The sequence below is a fragment of the Chiloscyllium plagiosum genome, unplaced genomic scaffold, assembly GCF_037043375.1.
Source record: "Chiloscyllium plagiosum isolate Xiang-an unplaced genomic scaffold, Cpla_swu_hap1 HiC_scaffold_7, whole genome shotgun sequence".
In the NCBI taxonomy this organism is placed as follows: Eukaryota; Metazoa; Chordata; class Chondrichthyes; order Orectolobiformes; family Hemiscylliidae; genus Chiloscyllium; species Chiloscyllium plagiosum.
Genome location: NW_028270145.1, coordinates 72,989,376 through 73,015,094, shown reverse-complemented (window position 1 = coordinate 73,015,094; position 25,719 = coordinate 72,989,376). Strand labels below are relative to the sequence as shown.

The 25,719-nt window shown below is 41.9% G+C and overlaps 1 protein-coding gene across 1 annotated transcript in view; it reads left to right on the top strand.

The window, feature by feature from the left end:
- The first annotated feature begins 2,737 nt into the window (after window positions 1-2,737).
- Window positions 2,738-25,719, top strand: part of LOC122551674 (protein mono-ADP-ribosyltransferase PARP14-like) — a 74,217-nt gene continuing 51,235 nt past the window's right edge. The window contains exons 1-3 of the mRNA XM_043693978.2: window positions 2,738-2,951; window positions 17,929-18,065; window positions 20,088-20,127. Of these exons, the coding sequence (XP_043549913.2) occupies window positions 2,759-2,951; window positions 17,929-18,065; window positions 20,088-20,127 (370 nt within the window). The 5' untranslated portion in view covers window positions 2,738-2,758. The remainder of the gene's footprint in view (window positions 2,952-17,928; window positions 18,066-20,087; window positions 20,128-25,719) is intronic.

Below are 25,719 nucleotides of genomic sequence, written 5' to 3'. Positions count from 1 at the left end.
GAGGAGCGGTTCCACCACAGAACACACCAGATGGCCTCCTTCTTTAGAGACCGCAATTTCCCTTCCCACGTGGTTAAAGATGCCCTCCAACGCATCTCATCCACATCCCGCACCTCCGCCCTCAGACCCAACCCCTCCAACCGCAACAAGGACAGAACGCCCCTGGTGCTCACCTTCCACCCTACCAACCTTCGCATAAACCAAATCATCCGCCGACATTTCCGCCACCTCCAAACAGACCCCACCACCAGGGATATATTTCCCTCCCCACCCCTCTCCGCTTTCCGCAAAGACCGTTCCCTCCGTGACTACCTGGTCAGGTCCACGCCCCCCTACGACCCACCCTCCCATCCTGGCACTTTCCCCTGCCACCGCAGGAACTGTAAAACCTGCGCCCACACCTCCTCCCTCACCTCTATCCAAGGCCCCAAAGGAGCTTTCCACATCCATCAAAGTTTTACTTGCACATCCACTAATATCATCTATTGTATCCGTTGCTCCCGATGCGGTCTCCTCTACATTGGGGAGACTGGGCGCCTCCTAGCAGAGCGCTTTAGGGAACATCTCCGAGACACCCGCACCAATCAACCAAATCGCCCAGTGGCTCAACATTTCAACTCCCCCTCCCACTCTGCCGAGGATATGGAGGTGCTGGGCCTCCTCCACCGCCGCTCCCTCACCACCAGACGCCTGGAGGAAGAACACCTCATCTTCTGCCTCGGAACACTTCAACCCCAGGGCATCAATGTGGATTTCAACAGTTTCCTCATTTCCCCTTCCCCCACCTCATCCTAGCTTCTAACCTCCAGCAACTCGATCCCCTGACCTGTCCGGACTTGTCCGACCTGCCCAGCTCCTTTTCCACCTATCCACTCCACCCTCTCCTCCCTGACCTATCACCTTCATCTCCTTCCCCACTGACCTATTGTACTCTATGCCACTCTCTCCCCACCCCCACCATCCTCTAGCTTATCTCTCCACGTTTCAGGCTCTCTGCCTTTATTCCTGATGAAGGGCTTTTGCCCGAAACGTCGATTTTGCCTGCCTTCGGATGCTGCCTGAATTGCTGTGCTCTTCCAGCACCACTGATCCAGAATAAACACAGAGATACCTGCAATTGTTTTTGCATAATGGAATGCCTTGAAAAGTACTGAAAGTACTAATGTATGCTGCATCACCTTTTCTTAGGTTCAGAACAGTATTAATAGTAGGGACTTTTGTCACTCACTGGATATTCACCAGACCGGAGCTATGAACATTTTCCATCAGACTGGAAACCATGTGACTAGTGCCATGGAATTGGAGGTAGAGCTCTAAGTGCCAACTTCACCAGTTTCCATCGAGCTGAAAGGCGGTGAGAGTGATTAGTTTGTAAATTCTTAAAGTAGTTTGAGTGAATCTAATAAATTTGCCGTGTATTCAAGTCTATCTGTCTTCTTGTATTCCAGTTTGATCAGAGCTTAAAGAACCTATTAGGTACTTTCAGCCTAATAATAGACACTAATTGGTTGGGTTAAATTTACCATACCTTTTATGCCAGCATATATATACCTGTGCAATTTTTTTTCACATTGGTCAGTAGATGCCAGCCTCGTAGTTCTACTGGGCTAATTTGGCTGTAGCACGGAAGAGTAAAACTAAAGAATGACTCATACTGTTCTAACTCATCTTGCACACTGCAAAATGCAGCTCCACAGTGGCTAATATGTTCATTTCAAATTATCCTGGTTTGTTTTTGAAGCTGTGTTTCCCCCGTGGAACTTCCCTAAACCATTTTTAGTATCAATGCCTTTACCATTTCTTGAAATCTGTATATAGAAAGGAGTAGGTACGTTGGGATCATACCATGATTTGATACGATACATATTTTTCGCAGAAATTGACAAAATATTAATGAGAGCTGGGCTTAAGAGGAATTCTGTAGCAACACCATTTATTTCTGCCTTCATGGTGTCATTCAAACTGAATGCAATTTGCAAAGTTAAGTTCAATGATTACAGATTCAAATAATGATGCTGCAATGCCATGATATCGTGATGGTGGAAATGTCCGACTTCTTTGTACAGTACATTAGTGAAGAGGGTAGCAATATTAAGCAAGCACATGAACATGATATTGCTATTGATTTGCCAAGACCTGTGTGTTCTTCATAATGGAGAATGCTGGAGAAACTCAGCAGCTGTGGCAGCATCTGCGGAGGGAGAATTGGATAGTGCTTCGAGTCCACTCGGACTCTTTCCAGAACCCTTCAGCGTTTATGTAAAATAAACTTGTTTAGAATGACTTGTAGCAAATCGCTTTAGTTGGGGAAAAAAGGGACATCGTTTTCGGGTGGAATGGCTAGCCCACACACGGAAATTGACACGTAAACCATTAGACATTACTTTTACACAATCCTTACTTGGTTTTATGATCTTGAGCAGACAGTGTGAGGTCATGCCAAGTATTGGATGTAAACTTGGAACTGTTATAAAAGTACTGTGTGATTAAAGAGCACATCGGCTGAAAACCTATCTTTAGTCTTCAACAGGAAGTAATTGCGAAGATTAAAATTTAGAGCGAAAACTTAGGGAATTTGCAAGCCATATATATTTTAAAAGGGAGAAAAAGCATTGTGGAACGTAATTTTAGAAATGTCATTTTTAAAAAAAAGTGTAAATAGTCATTTTCTTCAAATCACTTAACTAAAGTTTCGTTTGACGAGAAACGAAAGTGAAAGCGATTGTAATATCTCAGTGTTGCCATTCTCCTGTGAGCGATGGCGGCAAGTACTGACTATCTCTATCCCGTCCTGGTAGAAGGGGACTGGGGTCCAGACGTCGCTAAAGTTTTGAAAACTAAACTTCAGCTTTATTTCCAAAGTCGAAAAAAATCGAACGGCGGAGACTGCGTAGTGGAATATGAGGATCTGTCAGCAAAGCAAGCAATAGTCTGTTTCGCCTCCCCGGAAAGTGCGTGAGTTTCTTTGATGTTGAAAGTTCCCACTTACAAGCACAATTCGATAAAATTCACAGTTACACGGGACTCTATAAATGCAGCGTTTGTGTTAGAAATTCACTCGTTGGCGATAGATCACTCTCTATTGGGGGGGGGGTCTCATTTCAGGAAACCCCGAAAGTGGCCAGGGTGCGTGACTCAAACACACAGAGGGAAAAACAGAATTATGCGGTCAATATTTGTGGGGAAATAAATGGCCCTGTTTAGCGGCCTGAGATCTTAACACCGTTCGATAACAGCAGCAAAAAGAAACTTGGATGATAGATGTCCGAAGCGAAAATAGTTAGCAGCAGCAATAGAGAAAGAGGCAGAATTAACGTGTGGAATTTTGTTGGAGCTTTGCCTGCCGGGTGAGAGCATTGGACTCCCTAATTGGCCACTTCAGGGTCTTGATTGGCAGTAGGGCGTGAAGATTGACATTTACTTGTGGTCAAAGTTTGTGAGAAGATTTGTAGCTCGGGTGCTCGTTGCTGTGGTTCTGTTCGCCGAGCTGGAAGTTTTTGTTGCAAACGTTTCGTCCCCTGTCTAGGTGACATCCTCAGTGCTTGGGAGCCTCCTGTGAAGCGCTTCTGTGGTGTTTCCTCCGGCATGTATAGTGGCCTGTCCCTGCCGCTTCCGGTTGTCAGCTGGAACTGACAACCGGAAGCGGCAGGGACAGGCCACTATAAATGCGGAGAAAACACCACAGAAGCGCTTCACAGGAGGCTCCCAAGCACCGAGGATGTCACCTAGACAGGGGACGAAACGTTTGCAACAAAAACTTCCAGCTCGGCGAACAGAACCACAGCATTTACTTGTGGTGGAGATGAGAAAATAGAATTTGTCACTACTCTTCCTTACAAAATATACTCCCACATTTATTCTTGATTTGGAGGTGCCGGTGTTGGACTGGGGTGTACAAAGTCAAAAATCACAACACCAGGTTATAGTCCAACAGGTTTAATTGGAAGCGCCGCTCCGAAAGCTAGTGCTTCCAATTAAACCTGTTGGACTATAACCTGGTGTGTGATTTTTAACATTTAATCTTGCCAGCCCCAGGAACAGAAGGTTCTTCCTAATGTTTGAGTCCAATACGACTATTTTTCCACAGATGCTGATAGACCTGTGCTGTATTTCTAACACCTCGATTTCAAGTTCAGATTTCCAGTGCTCCATTTTTTTTGTGAGTGTATCATAGGCATTGGAGAAAGATAATCAAAAAACCTGATGTTGAGGCAACATCTTGTCTTTTAAGACACTAGTTGAGAGTCTCAAGAAATAGTGCTGGTTTCTAAAATTGGTTAGGAGCATTTTTTTGAAACTTTTCTGCAGTGACTCCAATGATTGCAAAATCTATTATAGTTGTTAGGAGCAAATAGCCAGGAAGTCGAAGCTAGATATTTAGCATTTTATTAAATTTTTACTCTAAGTATACTGGACTTTCCCATTCAAGAGCCATTTTCAAGCAAAACATCTGAATCCTTCAGACAGCCATCAGTTTCTGGAATTTAATAAGTTGGATCCTTTATAGGGTAACACAGTGCCTAGAAATAGCTATTAGTGATGCATCAAGCAGTTTAGTGACATTAGCTCAATAGGAGAAACAGGAAATCAGAACCTCCAAAAAGAGATGATTTGGAGGAGCTGGTGTTGGACTGGGGTGGACAAAGTTAAAAGTCACACAACACTAGGTGATAGTCCAACAGGTTTATTTGGAAGTACTAGCTTTCGAAGTGCTGCTTCTTCATCAAGTGGTTGTGAAACAGGACCATAAGACAAAATTTACAGCAAAAGGATTACATTGTCATGCAGCAGAAATTATATATTAAACAAATTTAGATTGAGTCTTTCATCTTTTAGAATGGGTTTGCTAGTTTTGATTCTTTAATATGTAAATCCCAGAACTTCTTTTAAGTTACCTTCTCAAGGTAACTTCAGGTTTTCTAATAAAGGTGCCATCTCAGCTCAGACAGTGCATTAAAGGTACAAGGTTAAAGTCTGTCTGTGTCCCAACCTTGAGTCAGACTGGTTCTATTTCTAAAGTGGGATTTACAGAATCTTACATGGATTGACAGTAGTTATAATTTTGCTTAAACTCTGCTAACATTTTTGAAAAAAGACATTGCACAGAAAAAGTCTTTCAAATAGAACAAATTTAGTTCACTTCAAATTCAATAATTAGTCCAATAATTAATTCCAGTAGAGTTGATACCTTTGTTGAAGTGAATATCGTGGAGTTACAGAGATGTAACAGTGCAAAAAAAAACCTTCAGTCCAACTCATCCATGCCAACCAGATATCCTAAATAAATCTGTCCCATTTGCCACCACTTGGTCCATGTCCCTCTAAACCCTTCCTAATCATGGAACCATCTGGATGCCTTTTAAATGTTGTATTTTACCAGCCTCCATCACTTCCTCTAACAGCTCATTCTATACACACACCACCCACTGTGTGAAAATGTTGCCCCTTAGGTCCCTTTTAATATATTTCTCCTCACCTGAAACCTATTCCCACTAGTTCTGGACTCCCCCACTCCAGGGAAAAGACCTTGTCTATTTACCCTATCCATGCCCCTCATGATTTTATAAACCTCTATAAGGTCGCCCCAAGCCTCCAACACTCCAGGGAAAACAGCCCCAGCCTCCCTATACTCAAATCCTCCAACCCTGGCAACATCCTTTTAAATCTTTTCTGAACCCTTTCAAGTTTCACTACATCTTCTTATAGGACAGAGACCAGAATTGCATACAAGATTCCAAAAGAGGCCTAACCTAGGCCCTGTACAGCTACAACATGACCTCCTAGCCCATATACTTGATGCTCTGACCAATAAAGGAAACCATACCAAACGCCTTCTTCACTAACCTACCTACTTGCGGCTCCACTTTCAAGGAACTCTGAACCTGCACTCCAAGGTCTCTTTGTTCAGTAACTCTCCCAAGGACTTACCATTAAGGTATAAGTTCTGTCCTATTTGCCTTTCCAAAATGCAGCACCTAACATTTATTTAAATTATACTCCGTCTGCTACTCCTTGGCCCATTAGCCTATTTGATCAAGATCCCATTATACTCTGAGGTAACCTTCTTCGCTGTCCACTGCACCTCCAAGTTTGGTATCATCTGCAAACTTGCTGACTATATGTCCTTTGTTCATATCCAAATCATTTATATAAATGAAGAAAAGCAGTGAACCCAGCACCGATCCTTGTGGCACACCACTGGTCACAGGCCTCCAATCTGAAAAGCAACCCCACCATTCTCCGTCTTCTACTTTCAAGCAGTTCTACATCTAAGTGGCTAGTTCTCCTTGTATTCCACTTGGTCTAATCTTGGTGACCAGTCTACCATGAGGAACCTTGTCGAATGCCTTACTGAAGTCTACGGATATCACATCCACTGCTCTGTCCTCATTAATCCTCTTCAATACTTCTTCAAAAAACTCATTCAAGTTAGTGAGACATGATTTTCCACACACAAAGCCATGTTGACTATATTTGCCTTCCAAAATACATGTAAATCTTGTCCCACAGGATTCCCTCCAACAACTTGCCAACCACCGATGTCAGGCTCACTGGTCTATAGTTCCTTGGCTTTTTCCTTACCACCTTTCTTAAGGAGTGACACCATGTTAGTTTTTTGGCACCTCACCTTGTGACTATCAATGATCCAAACGTTGCCACAAGGGGCCCAGCAACCACCTCGCTAGTTTTCATGATTAACTAGAAACATTTATGCTGAAATCGTTTTTTTTAGATATTTTTATTAGACATTTAACATTTTTACAAGTTTACAAAAATAAACAAAACTCTCAAATACAAACATTGATATACAATTAAATCAAATATACAATAGCCAAAATTTAAGAATAAAAAAAAAACGAAACAGAAAAAAAAACAAAACTCAACTATCTACTAATCTAACCTACAGCTAACCAGAGTGTATATTTAAGTCTCTTACATGCTCGGAATGTGTTAATATCAGATGTAATAAAACCCGTATTCATGCGGGATTCCTCTCCTAAGGGGCCCCAGACCAGCCAGGTTTGTAATCCCAATTAAATAAAAGCCCTTGTTAGGATAGCCGAGATATCTGTATTTATATAATTCAAAAAGGGCTGCCATATTTTATAAAATAATTCGGTCTTTCGGTGCACCATATTTGTAAGGAAGTCAAGGGGAATACATTCCATAATTAATCTGTGCCAATTTGAAAGTCCAGGGGGGCCCTCAGCCACCTAGTTCACCAAAATATTTTTCCTTGCACAGAAAGAGAGAATAGAAAATAGTCTCTTCCCGTACGTGTCCAGGGAGGGAAAGTTCGAAAAGCCCAAAAGGAGAGAAAAAGGGTCCACTTTAATTTCCGTTCCTAAAATTTCTGTCAGGGTACTTGCTACTTTAGTCCAATATCTACGGATCTTATGACAGGTCCATAGGCAATGTACAAGAGTGCCCACCTCCATTTTGCATTTGGGACACATTGGAGATGCTCCTGCCTTAAATTTTGCCAGTCGAACCGGTGCTATATGGGCCCTATGAAATATCTTCAGCTGGGTTCTGTTACAGATAGTAATTCTTCTAGCGTTTTCCCAAATATCATTCCACGTTTCTATAGAGATTTCTAGTCCCAAATCTTGATCCCATGTTTTAAGCAGATTATCCATATCTCCCGATACTTCATCATGTAGTAAATGATAAATAGTACTGACGGAAGATACCCCCACTGGTCGTAGGACACTACATTCTCTATCTGATTTATAAAGACCATCTAATAACGTAGTCTTCTTCTGTATATAATCTCGAATTTGGAAGTATCGAAAGAGGTCTCCATTAGGTAATCCGAATTTCTGACGCAGCTGTTCAAAAAACATCAGGACCCCATCCTTAAATAGGTCCCCTAGACATGAGATACCCCTGGATCTCCAGAGTTTAAAAGTGGCATCTGTAAACCCCGGTTGGAATCCCCATGCTCCCACTATCGGTGCATAGGGGGATGTTTTATGTGAATTGCCCTCATTTTGCCGCATTATATTCCAAGCCTTAATTGTGTTTAATATTATAGGGTTTTTACAGTGATCTGTAATGATTTTCCTCTTGTCTGAAAATAAAAGATTAATAAGTGGGTATTTTACTTGAGAGGCCTCAATGTCCGATCAGACAAGACCCAATCCGCTATGTAACTTAATAGGGAACTTAATTGATATTTCCTAAAATCTGGGAAGTCCAATCCACCCCTTGCCTGTGGAAGCTGTAGCTTCTTCAGCTTAATGAGGGGCCATCTATGATTCCAAATAAAGGAACCCAGCCAGCCATATAATTTACGTAGAGCCATCCTCGGCAGCATCACCGGAAGCATTCTCATAGGATATAGGAGACAGGGCAGGACATTCATTTTGATTAGTGCTATTCTACCCAACCAGGAAATTGGAAGGTCTCCCCATCGCTGGAGTTCCTGTCTTATCCTTTCCAGTAAATGCACAAAATTAGCCTTATACAACTGACCAAATACTGGAGTAATAAAAATGCCTAAATATAAGAAGCCCTCCAGGGACCAACGAAAGGGAAAAAGGGATCCGTCCACTAAGTGGGGTGTCATAGCAAGGCCACCCATTGGCATAGCCTCCGATTTTGAAAAATTAATTTTATAGCCTGAGAATGCGCTAAATGTATTAATAACTTGGATTAGGCGAGGTACGGACATCAGAGGATTACTGAGAAATAGAAGAACATCATCTGCATAAAGGGTAATTTTATGTTTACCTGTACCAATCCTCTGAGCCGTTATATTAGGATCAGCTCGTATAGCTTCTGCTAGTGATTCAATTATTAGCATAAATAACAATGGCGAGAGGGACATCCCTGACGGCAGCCCCTACCCACACTGAAGCTATCCGAACCTAATCTATTGGTAACCACAACTGCTTTGGGATCACTATACAATGTTGAGACCCATTTGGTAAACACCTGTCCAAGGCCAAACCTTTCCAATGTGTAAAACAAATATGACCATTCAACCCTATCAAATGCCTTTTCCGCGTCTAATGAAACTACTACTCCTGGTATCTTTCCCTGATGGCAGGCTTGAATCATATTCAAAACCCTTCTAATATTATTGGATGATCTACGGCCCTTAATAAACCCTGTCTGACCCTCCTTTATAATATGTAGCAGTACCCTTTCTAGTCTCAGTGCTAACGTTTTAGAAAGGATTTTAAAATTTACATTTAGCAAGGATATTGGTCTATATGATGTACAATCTTCTGGATCCTTTCCTTTTTTAAGGATAAGAGAGATATTTGCCTCTTTCAGCGAAGGCGGGAGACAGCCCTGACTATATGCATAGTTATACATGTCCATAAGTGGACCAGCCAATATTTCTGTAAATTTTTTATAGAATTCAGCTTGAAAATCATCTGGGCCCGTTGCCTTACCACTCTGAAGTTGCCTAATTGCATCAAGTATTTCTTGGAGTGTAAGAGGAGCATTTAGGACCGATACCTGTTCAGGAGTTAGGCCTGGAAAGGTCAAATTTTAAAAAAATGACTGCATCCTCCTCGTCCTATCTTCACAATCCTGTGATTTATATAACTGAGAATAAAATTCTCTAAAGATCGCATTAATCTTTTTATGATCATGAGTCAGAATGCCCGTACTTTCTTTGATAGATGTAATAACCTGAGAGGCCTTTTTTCTCTTTGCAAGAAATGCTAAGTATCTACCCAGTTTGTCGCCATATTCATATAACCTTTGTTTTGCAAATAATATTTCTCTCTTAGCCATTTGAGTAAGCGTAGTGTTTAGAGCTGTCCTAAGAGCCGTAATCCTTTGCAATTTAATAATAGAAGGTCTATCAGTGTATGCTGTTTCAGCTGCTTTTAAGCGAGCTTCAAGCAGACGCTGTTGTTCTTTCTTCAATTTCTTCTGGGTCGCTGAGTAGGAGATGATCAAACCTCGCGTGTAAGCTTTGATGGTCTCCCACATCATTGATGGGTTGCTAGCTGTACCTGAATTAATTTCTAAAAAAGTTTTAAATTCTTGAGAGAAGTACTTTACAAATTTACTATCTTTCATTAGGAAGGGGTCCATATGCCAATGCCGAGGGGATGTCCCATTGTTCCTTGCCTTAGTTTCCATATATACAGCAGCGTGGTCGGAAATTGCTATACTACCTATTTTACAGGATGATATAGAATTTTAAAAAATCGAGGGGGCAAAAAACATATCAATTCTAGTATGACATTTATGTGGATTGGAGTAGAAAGAAAAATCTCTGCCCTGTGGATGAAGACATCTCCATACATCTACTAATCCTAATTCTTTGTTCAGATCCATCAATTGTCTAGATCTGGGAGATACTCCTGCAGTACTCTTAGAAATCCTATCTATTTCCGGATCCATAATACAATTAAAGTCTCCCCCTATAATTGTATGACAGGCACCAAAAGCCATCAATTTTGAAAATGCTTCCGTTATAAATTTAAAGGGGTGTGCCTGGGGGCAGTACAAATTTAAAATCCCATATTCCTCTCCATTTATGAGGGCTTTAATCAAAATATATCGTCCAGATTCATCTTTTATTTGCTTTAGGATTTTGAAAGGGAAATTCTTCCGAACAAGAATAACAACTCCCCTGCTTTTTGAGCTAAAAGAAGAAAAAAAAGGCCTGATCAAATCCACCCTGTCGTAATTTCAAGTGTTCTTTATCCAACAGGTGTGTCTCTGTAGGAGAGCTATATCAACTCTTTCCTTCTTAAGATTTGATAATATTTTCTTCCTTTTGACTAGTGAATTACTCCCCTTGATATTCCAGGTACAACACTTAACCGACTGATCAACCATAATCATCTGGGCAAATCCAAGACCCCTCGGGAGGGGAAACCCTATCCAGAACATCCCAAGCATAGAGCATATAAAATTTATGAAAATAAAGCCTCTCTAATACACTCACACCAATACAATAAAAAACTTTTCTAAATAAAAAAAAATAAAACGTATCTAAGTGGAGATTTTCCCCCTTGTTCCCAGGGGGTGTCACTTCCTCTCCAAAAGTCCATCATATCCTCTCCCAACCAATGCCCCACCCTTGACCCAGGCACTCCTCAATAAAATGAGGAGAATTTAGATATAATACAAAGCTAGAGTTAACAGTGAACAGCGCTGGAAATGTGTTGCTGGAAAGGCGCAGCAGGTCAGGCAGCATCCAGGGAACAGGAGAATTGACATTTCGGGCATAAGCCCTTCTTCAGGAATGTGTCCTGAGCTGGGGTAGGTCGAGTTGCAGGGAATGTAGGTAGCGGCGCATGGCTGCAAGCGTGGAGCGGAGGATCCGGAGGGAGGTCTGTTGCTGGAGGCTTCGGATTTGTTGTAGGTACTGGTTGTCCTGGTTGGGTCCAAGTTTTGTTGGTCGGAACGTAGTCCGGAGTCCGTGCGGGATAAGTCGGTTCCGTAGGCAGGTGCTGAGGAAGGAAATATGGCTGTGGTAGCGAGTCTGTTTGAGAATGTGGCTGAAGAGCTTCTGTGCAGAGGAGATGACCTGGGGGGTGCAGTGAGAGAGGGACTCACTGAAATCTTTGTAGAGGGAGGAAGAGAGCTTCTTCAAGGAAGGCATCCTTGTAAGAGGATTCGCAGTAGGTTGAAATCTTTGAGGAGAAAGTGAGGTCTGCAAATGCTGGAGATCAGAGCTGGAAATGTGTTGCTGGAAAAGCGCAGCAGGTCAGGCAGCATCCAGGGAACAGGAGAATCGACGTTTCGGGCATAAGCCCTTCCTGAAGAAGGGCTTATGCCCAAAACGTCGATTCTCCTGTTCCCCCATTCCTGAAGAAGGGCTTATGCCCGAAACGTCGATTCTCCTGTCCCCCATTCCTGAAGAAGGGCTTATGCCCGAAACGTCGATTCTCCTGTCCCCCATTCCTGAAGAAGGGCTTATGCCCGAAACGTCGATTCTCCTGTTCCCTTCCTGAAGAAGGGCTTATGCCCGAAACGTCGATTCTCCTGTTCCCTGGATGCTGCCTGACCTGCTGCGCTTTTCCAGCAACACATTTCCAGCTCTGATCTCCAGCATCTGCAGACCTCACTTTCTCCTTAACAGTGAACACCCTACTCCCACCCATACCAACACCTGGATATATTTGGTAATGTTAATACCATATATAAACATTTTAACTATAAAATTACAACCTCAACAAATAATTAAATATACTAATACAAAATAACAAGGGAGAAACAACCCCGCTCCTAAAGACAGAGGTAAGATTGAATAAGGTAACCACCTCCCCCCACCAACATTAACCAAACCCCCCAGCTTATATATATTTATATATATTATATATACACACACATATACATACATCCCACATATATACATAAAATAATAAAAGAAAACAACCCCAAGGGGGGCGAGAAAATCAAATCCCTCTCCCCACCCCCCATGATAATATTAATCAGTAAAGTAAGAAAAAAAAAGGGGGAATATAAACCAAAGCAGGGGGAAAGGCAAACCAACATCCATTATGTCTTACAGTTTATCTAAGAGAGTCCAAGAATTCCTTAGCCTTTTCTGGCGATCCAAAGTTATACACGGATCCTTCATGGTTAAAGCGTAGCGTCGCTGGGTAGCGTAAGGAGTACTGAATATTTAAGTCCCTTAATCGCTTCTTCGCCTCGTCAAATGCCTTCCTCTTTCAGACCAGAGCTGGGGAAAAGTCCTGGAATAACATGATCTTGGATCCTTTATAGATCATAGCTTGGGGGTCTTTTCCAAGATTTCTAGAGGCTTCTAGGAGTATCTGCCTCTCCTTGTAGCTCTGCAGCCGGAACAGGACCGGGTGTGGGCGCTGGTTCGAGCTGGGCCCACGTATTGCGACCCGGTAGGCCCATTCTACCCTTACCTGGCCTGATCCAGCCTCCAGATTTAAAAGCTGTGGCAGCCACTGCTGGAGGAATGCTGTAAGCCCGTTCGGGAAGGCTCAGCAAACGAATATTTTTTCGGCGACCTCGATTATCGAGGTCGTCAATGTACTTCTCTAAGGTCCGGACTCGCTGTTTGAGAGTCCGGACCCGATCCACAGCCGATTGCGCTGTAGTTTCGGAGGTCGCAGCCTTTAGCTCCGCCCCTCCGACTCGGCACTCGATTTCTTTAATGTCTCGGTCGTGCTTCTGCAGCGTGGCCGAGAGTGAGTCCCATCGATTTCGGGACTCCTCGATAAAAGCGTCGATCTTCGTATCCAGCTTGGAGATCATCTCCACAAGGCTTGTTACTGGAGAGGGTGGGGGAGGGGTTCCTGCTTGCTGAGAGCTGCGGGCTCCCTTCCCTTTGGTCATTTTTGCTAAATATTAGACTGTTTAAATGTAATACTAAGCAACTAATTAAATTAAACAGCTATTATGAATGATTTGGTGAGTGTGATGGGGGTGGGTGACCCACTTTACCCAAGTCTTGGGAAGAGCACTATAGACTCAGACTTGCTGGGTCGCCGCCTTCTTGGATTCCCACCCATGCTGAAATCTCTATACCTTAATCATTAGTTTGCTTTTTGAATCAATGAAGAGCAATAAAGAAAATTGTTATGATTAAGCAGTGTAAAGGAATTAGTATTAGAACAAACTTTAGCAAGTGACCGTCCTGAGGCCACATGTAGCCCCCAGGAGTCCATCCCATAGTTCTGTCAGAGTAATCATTGAAGGTGAACCAGTGAGTAGAGTGTGGGCTTGTGAGAAACAAAGCTCATTCACTTCAATAATTTCAGTCCAAGACAAGATCTGAATCAGTAGTGTCATTTATTTTACACTTGCAAGCGGGTGTGATGTCCACAAAGCAGGGACAAAACACACCGAATTCAACAAATTCTCGATATTTATATAATTTGGTTCCTACATTTTTTTTCTTATTTCATTGTTTCCCCCCCGTTTACATCCTCCATTTCCCTAAGACTGATTCCATTACTCCCATTTATCTCCGGCCTTGTCTGTGACAAAATGCTTATTCTGGCCTCACAAGGCCGTTTGACCTCATCCCACTGCAGGTCATTGTTAGGCATATTCTTTCTTCATCATTATCTATTCTCTCCATCTGTGCCTCTCTGGAGGCCGTTCTGATCCCTATGACCTCTTTAATTGGGGTTTGTCCCTGTGTCTCTGGAAAAGTGGGAAATAGATGTTTGTACAGGCGTATCTGGCCTAACTTCATCCCCTCACAACATCTTATCTATTTGCCCATAATATCTACCATTGTTTTGCAATCACGTTTCACGCTGGCATACCACTTTAGCTAATACAAAAACAATTATATATTTCCTCCACATAGTTTCCATTCTTGTTGACTCAGCTCTTGGCCAAAACAATTACACACTGATGTGAGTTCATTTACTTTGTACCAGAAATTATAATTGCAGAATTACAGAACTGCAGAAGAAACATTAATTTACCTATATCCCACAGCCTGAATCCTCATGTCCAGAAATCTTTGGCACCTAGCCAGTTTGCAGCCCTAACCTTAATCCTATTTTAGTGTTCAATACCATTCACAAATCTTCAGATATTGAAGTATTCCACGTCCACATGTAGTAAGCTGCAGAACAGTTAGGTTTGAGCTGATATGCGGCAATTTACAATCCTGTTGCACAAAGGCCATGCAGTGACCATCTCCAGCAGCAGTAATTCAAAGAGTCTCACCTCGACATTCAATGACATTATCAATGCTCATTCTCCCACTATCACCATCCTGGAGGTCATCATTGATCAGAAGCTGAATTGGTCTGGCTATGTAAATACTGGAGCTATAAGAACAGAACAGAAACTGAAATTTTGGAGTAAGATATCATCTCCTATTTCGCTAAAGCCTGTCCACAATCTGGCAAAGCTCAAGTCAGAAGTAGAATGGAATATTGTCCTGGATAGATGCACTTCAAGCAACGATCAAGAAGCCCTACAATATCCAGAACATGCTACGATTAGCATTCTACCCTCTGCTTTGAACATTCACTTCCCCACTGCTAGCACAGAGGTAACAAAGTGTAACCTCTACAAGATGCACTGCAGTAACTCACCAATAGTCCTTTAACAGCACCTTCCAGACCCACATTCTTCCAGTCAGATGGACAAGGACTGTGGATGCATGGGAATACACAGTTTGCAAGCCTCTCTCCCAAGCCACAAATTTCTTGACTTGGAATTGGTGGATTAAAATCTGGCCCAAGAGGGAACAGATAGCTCAATAATCTTGGGAACCCCACTGTAAGAGAAAAGGAAGAGACTATGACAGAATCTCAACATGGAGTCATCCTCATGAAATCCAAAACTGCTATGAATTAAAGTTGGTAAGACCCTGAAGAGCAGACAAGAAATCATCCTATTAGGTTCTTTTTTCTTGAGATTCTTACACACTTGATGTAACTGCAACACTCCAACTTCTGTGAACAAACAAAATTTGATTAAGCACAGGACAGTAAAGCTTTCTGGAGAAACCCTTAACACTCTTCACAATGCTTGCAAAGCCATGTTAAGGAATCTCTCTCTGAACAAAGGAAACAGTCCTTCCTTTATACAAAATCATTACATCATAATCAGTAATGCTTACAAGGTAAATCCAAGCCATTCCCCCTGCAGTCATATGCTACTCAAAACACAATGTAGTGACCATATCATTTCCAGAAACAATATAATGTAAATCATCTCTTAATGGTCAAATCTGTAGTGGATCTGCAAAATTCCAACTGCAATGTTCTTACTGATTTCTGAACAGGGGAATGATACTGTTATCCATTTATGCTGAATAACTAGGAAAGGCTGTGTAAATGGCCCTGAATGGCAAGAGATGGGAATGTAAATTCTTTCCAATCTAACTGTTAGAGAGAGACATCCTACCCCAGCCTCGGGACATCCAATTTCCATCAGGTCAGCAGAGCAAATTAATCCTTTAATATCTCAGTCTGTAAGTTTTAGTTGCTTTGACAGTATGACCTTTACTACATGCAGCCCTATCATTGAAGCATAGAGTTCCAAGGACCACCCCCACAACTTGCCATAGAGCGTCCACACCTGTTAAAATAGTGATGGGGAGGGACACATTGCTGTTGTAAAATTGCCAGCAAGACCACCAAGTTCACCCTAATTTGGGCCTTAATTACCTTAAGTGCTGTCCACCTTCATGGTGCAGGTTAATTAGATAAGTAAATAAATAGTAATGGAGAAGTAGTACAAAGGTGAAAGCCTGCAAATCACCTGGACCTTTAGCCTCAAACAGTTTGATTTTTAAAAAGGTGTCTACAGAGATAACAAATACATTGATTTTTCACCTTGCAGCATTCCCTAGATTCTAGAATAGTTCCCTGTGGATTAGAAGTGAGAAAAAAAAATCTTGTTATTTAAAGTCAAGGATGAGATAAACAAAAATCTGTAGGTAAAGTGAGCTGACTGCATCAGCTTGTGTTTACACAGTGAATCCCTAGTGACTCTTCTAACAAGTATTTAAATCTTTTGTCATAGAGAAAAGTAGTTGGGGATTATCTTTGCATTCCAGCATGATATTGGAATAGTGAGTAGATTCAGAAGATGAGAGCAGAATCCAGTAGTACTTTTAGTGTTCAAGACAGGTCAGGAAAGGAAATGGGTAAGCGAGTTGTTTACAATATTGTTTCATGTCCATTAGAATTCTGGGACATATAGCAATATAAGGGGAATGGCCAAGGTGAACAACTGTCATGATTTTATTGTGGAATAGGACATCAAGGGCAGACGGGAAAGTGCAGTTGACTAAATCAGCAGCTGCAGAAATGTTGCAAATGGCATCAAAGATTAACTATGTAATTTGAACGTTCAGGTGGAAGTGAATTGGGGAATAGTTTATCCAAGTATAGAAGTTAGCAGGACTGAGAATCCCATGTTTCTCTCAGTGGCAATTAATTTTCCGACACCATGTTTAGGCATAATACCTGGCTTCTCCCTCCTTGTTTGATTGGGGGTGTTATACCTGTGGGTGGCACAGTGGTTAGCACTGCTGCCTCACAGCGCCAGAGACCTGGGTTCAATTCCCGCCTCAGGCGATGGACTGTGTGGAGTTTGCACATTCTCCCCATGTCTGCGTGGGTTTCCTCCGGGTGCTCCGGTTTCCTCCCACAGTCCAAAGATGTGCAGGTCAGGTGAATTGCCCATGCTAAATTGCCCATAGTGTTAGATAAGGGGTAAATGTAAGGGTATGGGTGGATTGCGCTTCGGCGGGGCGGTGTGGACTTGGTGGGCCGAAGGGCCTGTTTCCACACTGTAAGTAATCTAATCTAATCTAAAAATATATTTTCAGTTAAGTGGTTTCCTGCCTATCTGAAAACATATAGGCTTTAGACGCCAACTTATCCAATAGAATTGCTGATATTTAAACCTTTACTTGTGGTAAATCAATCTGCATTCTATTGTTTTGTATTACTGCACACTGAAAGAACAGTAAAATCAAGTAGGATGGTGGCTCTGTGGTTAGCACTGATGTGTCACAGTGCCAGGTACCTGGGTTCGATTCCAGCCTGGGAAAACTGCCCCATAGTGTGCAGGGATGTGCAGGTTGGTGGATTAACCATGGGAAATACTGGGTTACATGGATAGGATGGGGGTGGGGTGGGGTGGGGTGGGTTGGGATGAGATGCTTTTTGGAGGGTTGGTGTGGACTTGATGGGCTGAATGGCCTGCTTTCACAATGTAAGGATTCTGTGATGATTTAAAAAAAGAACTGCGGTTGTTTAAAATCTAGACAAAAGTGGAAATTACTGGAGAAACTCAACAGATCTGGCAGCATCTCATACTGATGAAGGGTTGCTGGACTCAAAACACTGACTGTGTTTTCTCTGCACAGGTGCTGTCTGATTAGCTGAGTTTCTCCAACAATTCTGTTTTTGTGACTGAGAGGCCAGTATTTGACAATACTGCCTTAATACAATGTTACAGTGTTCTTCTGAATGTTTTCTGCAGCAAGATGTCGAGTGTTAGAGAAAGAGTCACATGAAATCGATTTGCAAAAGAGAGGAAAACTTCGCTTAACTGTCAAATCTCTAGGAGATGCTGATGGGGACTGTGCCACAACACCACAACTGGCTTCAAGACAGTCTGTAAGTTAATGTGTTCAGGTATCTCTGTGTTCTTCTAGTAATCTATTTCAAATTATTTTCAAATTATTAGGTTTCATAAATAACAGGGCTTACAGAATCACACTGTTCCATTTTTGTGTAAGCACAGTTACGGCATATGAAACACAAAATGCTTTGTAATTATAGATTCATAGAGATGTACAGCACGGAAACAGACTCTCCAGTCCAACCCGTCCATGCCGACCAGATATCCTAAATGTATCTTGTCCCATTTGCCAGCACTTGGCTCATATCCCTCTCAACCCTTCCTATTCATATGCCTATCCTGATGCCTTTTAAATGTTGTAATTATATCAGCCTCCACCACTTTCTCTGGCTGCTCATTCCATACACGCACTACCCACTGCGTTAAGAAGTTGCCATTTAGATCCTTTTTAAATTTTTCCCTGCTCATCCTAAACCAATGCTTTCCAGTTCTGGACTCCCCCACTCTATTTACATTATCCATGCCCCTCATGATTTTATAAACCACGAGAAGATCACCCCTCAGCCTCTGCGCTCCAGGGAAAACAGCCCCAGCCTATTCAGCCTCTCCCTATAGCTCAAATCCTCCAACCCTGGCAACATGCTTGTAAATCTTTTCTGAACCCTTTCAGGTTTCAAAACATCCTACCAATAGGAAGGAGACCAGAACTGCACACAGTATTCTAAAAGTGGCCTCACCAATGACCTGTACAGCCACAACATGGCCTCCCAACCCCTATACCCGATGCTCTGACCAATAAAGGAAAGCATACCAAACATCTCCTTCACTATCCTATCTCCCTGCAACTCAAATTCAAGGAAATATGAACCTGCACTCTCAGATCTCTTTGTTCAGCAACACTCCCCAGGACCTTTACAGTTACATATATAAAAAACCTGCCCTGATTTGCCTTTCTAAAATGCAACCCCTCACATATATCTAAATTAAATTCCATCTGCCACTGCACAACCCATTGCCCCATCTGATCAAGATCCCATTGTAACCTCTTTGCTGTCCACAATACCTCCAATTTTGGTGTCATCTGCAAATTTACTAACAATACCTCCTATGTTCACATCCAAATCACTATGACGAAAAGCAGTGGAGCCAGCACTGAGCCGTGTGGCATACCACTGGTCACATGAGCATATTCAGTGGTGTATTTTAAACACACACCACTTTGCCGTCCACTCACTTGTTTCTGCTTGCTGCTCTCCTGACCTCCTCATTTCTTCCTGCTTGCTGCCTCTCATGACCCTTTCATTCTCTCCTGTTTGTTGCCTCTTCTGACCCTCTTGCTTCACACTTCACTCTCCCTCCTACTTACCATCCTGCTCATTGCAGCCTATTACTTGCTGTCGTCGACCTGAACCCTTACTTCTTGCCACTCACTACCTTGCTGATTGACTCCCTCTTGCACCCACTTAGTCCTTTCCACTTGCTGAATTGCTTGCTACCTCCCTCTGCAGTCATCATTGTGAGGGTGAGCTAAAGAGAGCTGTAGTGAGAGGAAGGAGTGAGGGGGTCAGGATAAGTGGAAACGAAAAGTAAGCAGTGAATATGAGTGAGTGAGATATCAGGCTAGGAGCAACAAACACAAGTGAGTGAGAGGGAGTGAGCAAAGTGCAGCGAATGAGAGAGACCTGGGAGATTGAGAGAACAGGCAAAGGAATGAGAGCATTGGGAATGGGAAACTATGAGCAGGAAGAGAAGCAATAACCAATCTGACAAATTGGAAGCAACAAGCAGGAGGAAGTAGTAAAAGAAGATTTTTGGACCAGTTAGGTTCAAGGCTGACGATAGGGTTTTAATGAAAATGTTACCAAGTCTGGAAACTAATCCAACCTTGTTACATGTTTCTTGTGGGAATATGATTTTTGTTTCACAGATTTTCATTTGGCATTCAGTGTTTAGGAATGTGTTAGGAACACTAGTCAAGGCATATGAATTGTAAAATATAATTTAGATTTTTTAAGTATAATTTTGATTTTTAAAAAAACAAATTTGACATTTTACAGGACCTGGATACTGTAAGAAAACTACGCAAGACAGAAACAGGTACACCAACTTTCTTCTCAAAAGTTAAAATGTTGATGCATTGGAAGGAACCTATTCCTCCTATTGACACTTTATGGCAGGAGACAATCAATCTTTCAACAAACAGGTGTATGTGGACTGTATGTTTGATTGAATGTAGATGGAATATGTGTAATTGTGTGACTGAGTCAGAAAGTAGAAGGAAAATACTGAAGAGTAAATCAATTTAAGACATTTTGATTAGGTGGTAATAAATCTATCTTATTGGTGATTTAGTTTTGGGGGTTGAGATTAGAATCCCAGGAGAAACCAGAATGAAAAGACAATGCTTCCCTGTTTTCTATAAACCCTTTGACTATATTTGATTGTAATTTTAGTGAATATTGAACTTGTACTGCAGTTTTCATGCATCAGTTGTTCATCCAGAATCTTAGCAGTGATTCAGGCTCAAGGGGCTAAATTCCTTTTCATATAGTTTCTCCAAGTTTCATGCACATCTTAGAAAAATTCACATATTTTTGAAGATCTTTGTCCCATTGGCATAAAGAAAGCTATACATATATTTAGGGATTTAGAAATGCATTGGATCTTGCAGGACCATTGTCACACTTCTGAGTGTTGCCACAGATTCAAACTTCTGAATTTGTTCAAGTTTAGAACATTTCAACAATTTTTTCCAAATACTGCCAACTGTAATATGGTGACAGAATAAAAAGATTTTTAATTAAAAGTTGAGTACCAGCTGTGTATTGATTGTGGTGCAATAATTGAATACAAGAGGAGTAATTATTTCTTGATATTTTGTGCAAAGGGTTCAGGTGAATATTAGCCTCAAAATCTGACAGCTTTTGATCCTGCTGATTACAAGAGGATGTAGATGGGCTTGTCAAATGAGCTGATTAGTGGCAAAGGATGGATGTGATATTATAGCTAGAATATTAATCCAGAGACTCAGGTAATATTCTGGAGATTCGGGTTCAAATGCTGAGCAAAAGTGAGGGAAAACTGAGGGCTGAATTTTTACCAATCACTGCAAGCATATTACTACCACATTATAAAATAATCGCTTTCCTCTTACCAGCAAAAGCAAAAAAGGAGAGATATGAAAATTACATTTTGATATTGAGCTAAAGCTATTGAAATTTATGTTTGTGGCAAAACAAAGACCTTCACATCTGACGAAGTCATAGGACAGCTTAGTTCAAAGTTTACAAGATTTGTTTAACCGTTTTACAAATCTGTGGAATTTTTCTAGTTCTGTTAAAAGTGTATTGAATAACTTGGGAATAAAATTGCCTGCAAATGTCAATGTTCAAATGAGAACTGATGTTAACAAAAAACATTATTTTTTTCAGAATCAGAGAGTAACTATTTGGACTATGGAGCTTAATTGGTATCAGAACAAATTATTTTCAATTGTTTTCACTGTTGCTAGATTAAAAAAAACCTGGAACGTTGTTGAAAACAGCAGTATAGGTGTACCTTTATCAGATGGACTGCTGCAACTCAAGAAAGCAACTCTATCACTACCTTCTCAAGCAATGGATGACAATGCCACATTCCTTTTTTTTAAGAAGTAGAAAATGGTAGAAGTCAGGTCAGGTCAGTCAACATCTGAAACGGAAAGCTCTATTGACATATAAGGGACGATCTTGGGCACTCAAAGATAATATTTTAAAAACTACTTCATGTTTTGTCTCCCCAACTAGATAAGCTAACAATAGTGGTTCTCAGGCCTTACCGTTTGAAAGATCTTATTTCAAACGAAGTAATAATTACTGATGCCCATGTTGATTATAATACAATAAAATTACTTTCTGAATGATTTATTCACCAGTGCCTTGTTAAAAGAAGTTGACAGATTTGAACAAGCTGTCTGATTTGGTAATTAATGATGTAAACACTCGTATATTGCCTTTAACTGCAAGATAACTTTACTGGTTTGGCAACATGCCTTTTGAATATTTCACTGGAAGGCACACCTCTCATTGTATTCAGTGACATTGTGTATGGTGAGACTCAATGGATACAAAAGGTTGTTTGTCCCTCCCTCACTGCTATTCCTAGCCCACCTTTGCTGAAACACTATTGGCATGCTGTCAAAGACTTTCCTGTAACTGGGCCACCCAACAGTACATAGGTGTCCACAGTTCCCAATTTGTGCTCCTTGCCTCTTCAACTAAAAACAAAGTGATGAATCAGTATACCTCTATGTTTAACATCTGTTGAAGGAAGCACTCAGGATGCAAGGGCATAAAATGCATGGGCGGCACGGTGGCAGTGGTTAGCACTGTTGCCTCACAGCGCCAGAGACCCGGGTTCAATTCCCGCCTCAGGCGACTGACTGTGTGGAGTTTGCACATTCTCCCCGTGTCCGCATGGGTTTCCTCCGGGTGCTCCAGTTTCCTCCCACAGTCCAAAGATGTGCAGGTCAGGTGAATTGGCCATGCTAAATTGCCCGTAGTGTTAGGTAAGGGGTAAATGTAGGGGTATGGGTGGGTTGCGCTTCGGCGGGTTGGTGTGGACTTGTTGGGCTGAAGGGCCTGTTTCCACACTGTAATGTAATCTAATAATCTAAAAAAAAAATCTAATCTAATCTAAAATGTACTTTAAGTAGGGGCTTCAATGTTCATCACTAAAAGAAGGTTGGCAGCTTCACTATTGACCAAGCTGATTGAATTCTAAAGGATGTAGCTGCTAAATTGTGGCTGTGGAGACAGCAGGGAGGAAACCATCAATAGGGAGAAGTGTACTTAACCTCGTCCTTATCAATCTGCCTGTACCAAGATGTATTTGTCCATGACAGAATAATACGGACATCTGTTGTACAGTCCTTGTGGAGATCAACTGCCACTTTCACATTGAGGAAATCATCCATTATGTTGTGTGATTTCACCATGATACTGAATAGGATAGATTTCAGACTGCTTTAGTGACTCATGACTGGGCATCTATGAGGTGATGTGGGCTAATAGCAGCAACTGAATTTGATTCAACCAAAATGTCTAACCTCCTGCCAAGTTAATCTTCATTCTCCCATTGCTATAAAGACAGGCAATCAACCCTGGTTTAATAAAGAGTGCAGGAAAACATGAGATATACTTAAAAATAAAATGTCAGCCTGGTGAAACTGAACTTCTAGCATAAGCAGTATGTGATAAACAAAGCAAAGTGATCTCTCAACCAACAGATCAGATCCATATTCTACAGGCCTGACATATTTTGTCAAAAATGGTGGTGATGGGCTCCACAAATAGCTTGATCCTCAGTGATGGGGGTGTCCACCATATTGTTGCCAAAGACAAGACTGACGTGTTTTCAAGCATCTTCAGCTAGTGGATTATCTGTCTTGCTTTCCTTGTGAGAAATGAGCCCTCTGCTAATTTGCCTCTCTCCACATGATATCAAGAAACAGCTAAAGGCACCAGATACTACCTTTAGCAGCCATGGGCCCTGACGACATTCTGATAGAAGTACTGAAGGCCTGTGCTTCAGAATTAACTCTATCCCCAGTCAGGTTTTTTCATACATATCAACACTGGCATCTTCCCAACAATGTGGAAAACTGGTCAGATATGTTCTGTCCACAAGAATAAGGATAAACCCAACCTAGACAATTACCACCATATCAGTCTCTTCACAGCAATCAGCAAACTGTGGAAGCAGTCATCAACAGTGCTATATCGTGGTACTAGCTCACCAGATGTTCAATTTGGATTTTGTTAAGCCCCTGCACTGCCTTATATGATTACAGCCTTAGTTTAAAAATAAAAGCAAAAGAGCTGAATTGAGAAGGGGAGGTGACAGTGACTATCTTTGATCTCTGATGGAATGTGGCACGTAGGAGTCCTTGCAAAACTGAAATCAAAGTGAACCAACAGGAATGCTCTATTCTGGTTTTAGTCATATTTAGCAATGGAAGAGGATTTTGATTATTGGAGGCCACTCATCTCAGCCCTAAAACTGAGAGCCTCTGCAGGATCTTACAGGGATAAGTTAGGTCCAACCATCTGTAGCTGTTTTATCATTGACCTTTCCTACACCATAAGGTCAGAGGTGGTGCCATTTGCTGATAATTGCAAAATGCTTATGTACAAATGCAGCAAGATCTGGAAAACATATAGGCTTGGCCTGATAAATGGCAAGTAAAATTTACATCACACAAGTGCCAGGCAATGACCATCTCCAACAAGAGAGAATCTGACCATTACCCTTCCGTTCGACAAAGTTCCCCATGGGAGACTGATAAGCAAGGTTAGATCTCATGGAATACAAGGAGAACTAGCCATTTGGATACAGAAATGGCTCAAAGGTAGAAGACAGAGGGTGGTGTTGCAAGGTTGTTTTTCAGACTGGAGGCCTGTGACCAGTGGAGTGCCACAAGGATCGGTGCTGGGCCCTCTACTTTTTGTCATTTACATAAATGATTTGGATGCGAGCATAAGAGGTACAGTTAGTAAGTTTGCAGATGACACCAAAATTGGAGGTGTAGTGGACAGCAAAGAGGGTCACCTCAGATTTCAACAGGATTTTGACCAGATGGGCCAGTGGACTGAGAAGTGGCAGATGGAGTTTAATTCAGATAAATGTGAGGTGCTGCATTTTGGGAAAGCAAATCTTAACAGGACTTATACACTTAATGGTAAGGTCCTAGGGTGTGTTGCTGAACAAAGAGACCTTGGAGTGCAGGTTCATAGCTCCTTGAAAGTGGAGTCGCAGGTAGATAGGATAGTGAAGAAGGCGTTTGGTATGCTTTCCTTTATTGGTCAGAGTATTGAGTACAGAAGTTGGGAGGTCATGTTGCGGCTGTACAGGACATTGGTTAGGCCACTGTTGGAATATGGTGTGCAATTCTGGTCTCCTTCCTATCAGAAAGATGCTGTGAAACTTGAAAGGGTTCAGAAAAGATTTACAAGGATGTTGCCAGGGTTGGAGGATCTGAGCTACAGGGAGAGACTGAACAGGCTGGGGCTGTTTTCCCTGGAGTGTCGGAGGCAGAGGGGTGACCTTATAGTGGTTTCCAAAATTATGAGGTGCATGGATAGGATAAATAGGCAAAGTCCTTTCCCTGGGGTCAGGGAGTCCAGAACTAGAGGGCATAGGTTTAGGGTGAGAGGGGAAAGATATAAAAGAGACCTAAGGGGCAACTTTTTCATGCAGAGGGTGGTGTGTGTATGGAATGAGCTGCCAGAGGATGTGGTGGAGGCTGGTACAATTGCAACATTTAAGAGGCATTTGGATGGGTATATGAATAGGAAGGGTTTGGAGGGATATGGGCTGGGTGCTGGCAGGTGGGACGAGATTGGGTTGGGATATCTGGTCAGCATGGACGGGTTGGACCGAAGGGTCTGTTTCCATGCTGTACATCTCTATGACTCCATGACTCTATTCAGTATCATTATTATCACTGAATCCCACATTTGCAACATCCTGAGCCTTACCATTGACTTGAAACTGAAACAGTCTGGCCATAAAAATATGATAGCAACAAGAACAGGTCAGAAACTAGGAATTCTGAAGCATGTAACCACTTTCTGACTACCCAAAGGTTGTCCACTATTTACCTGGAATGTCCAGGGCATGATACAATGCTCTCCACTTGTCTGGCAGCCC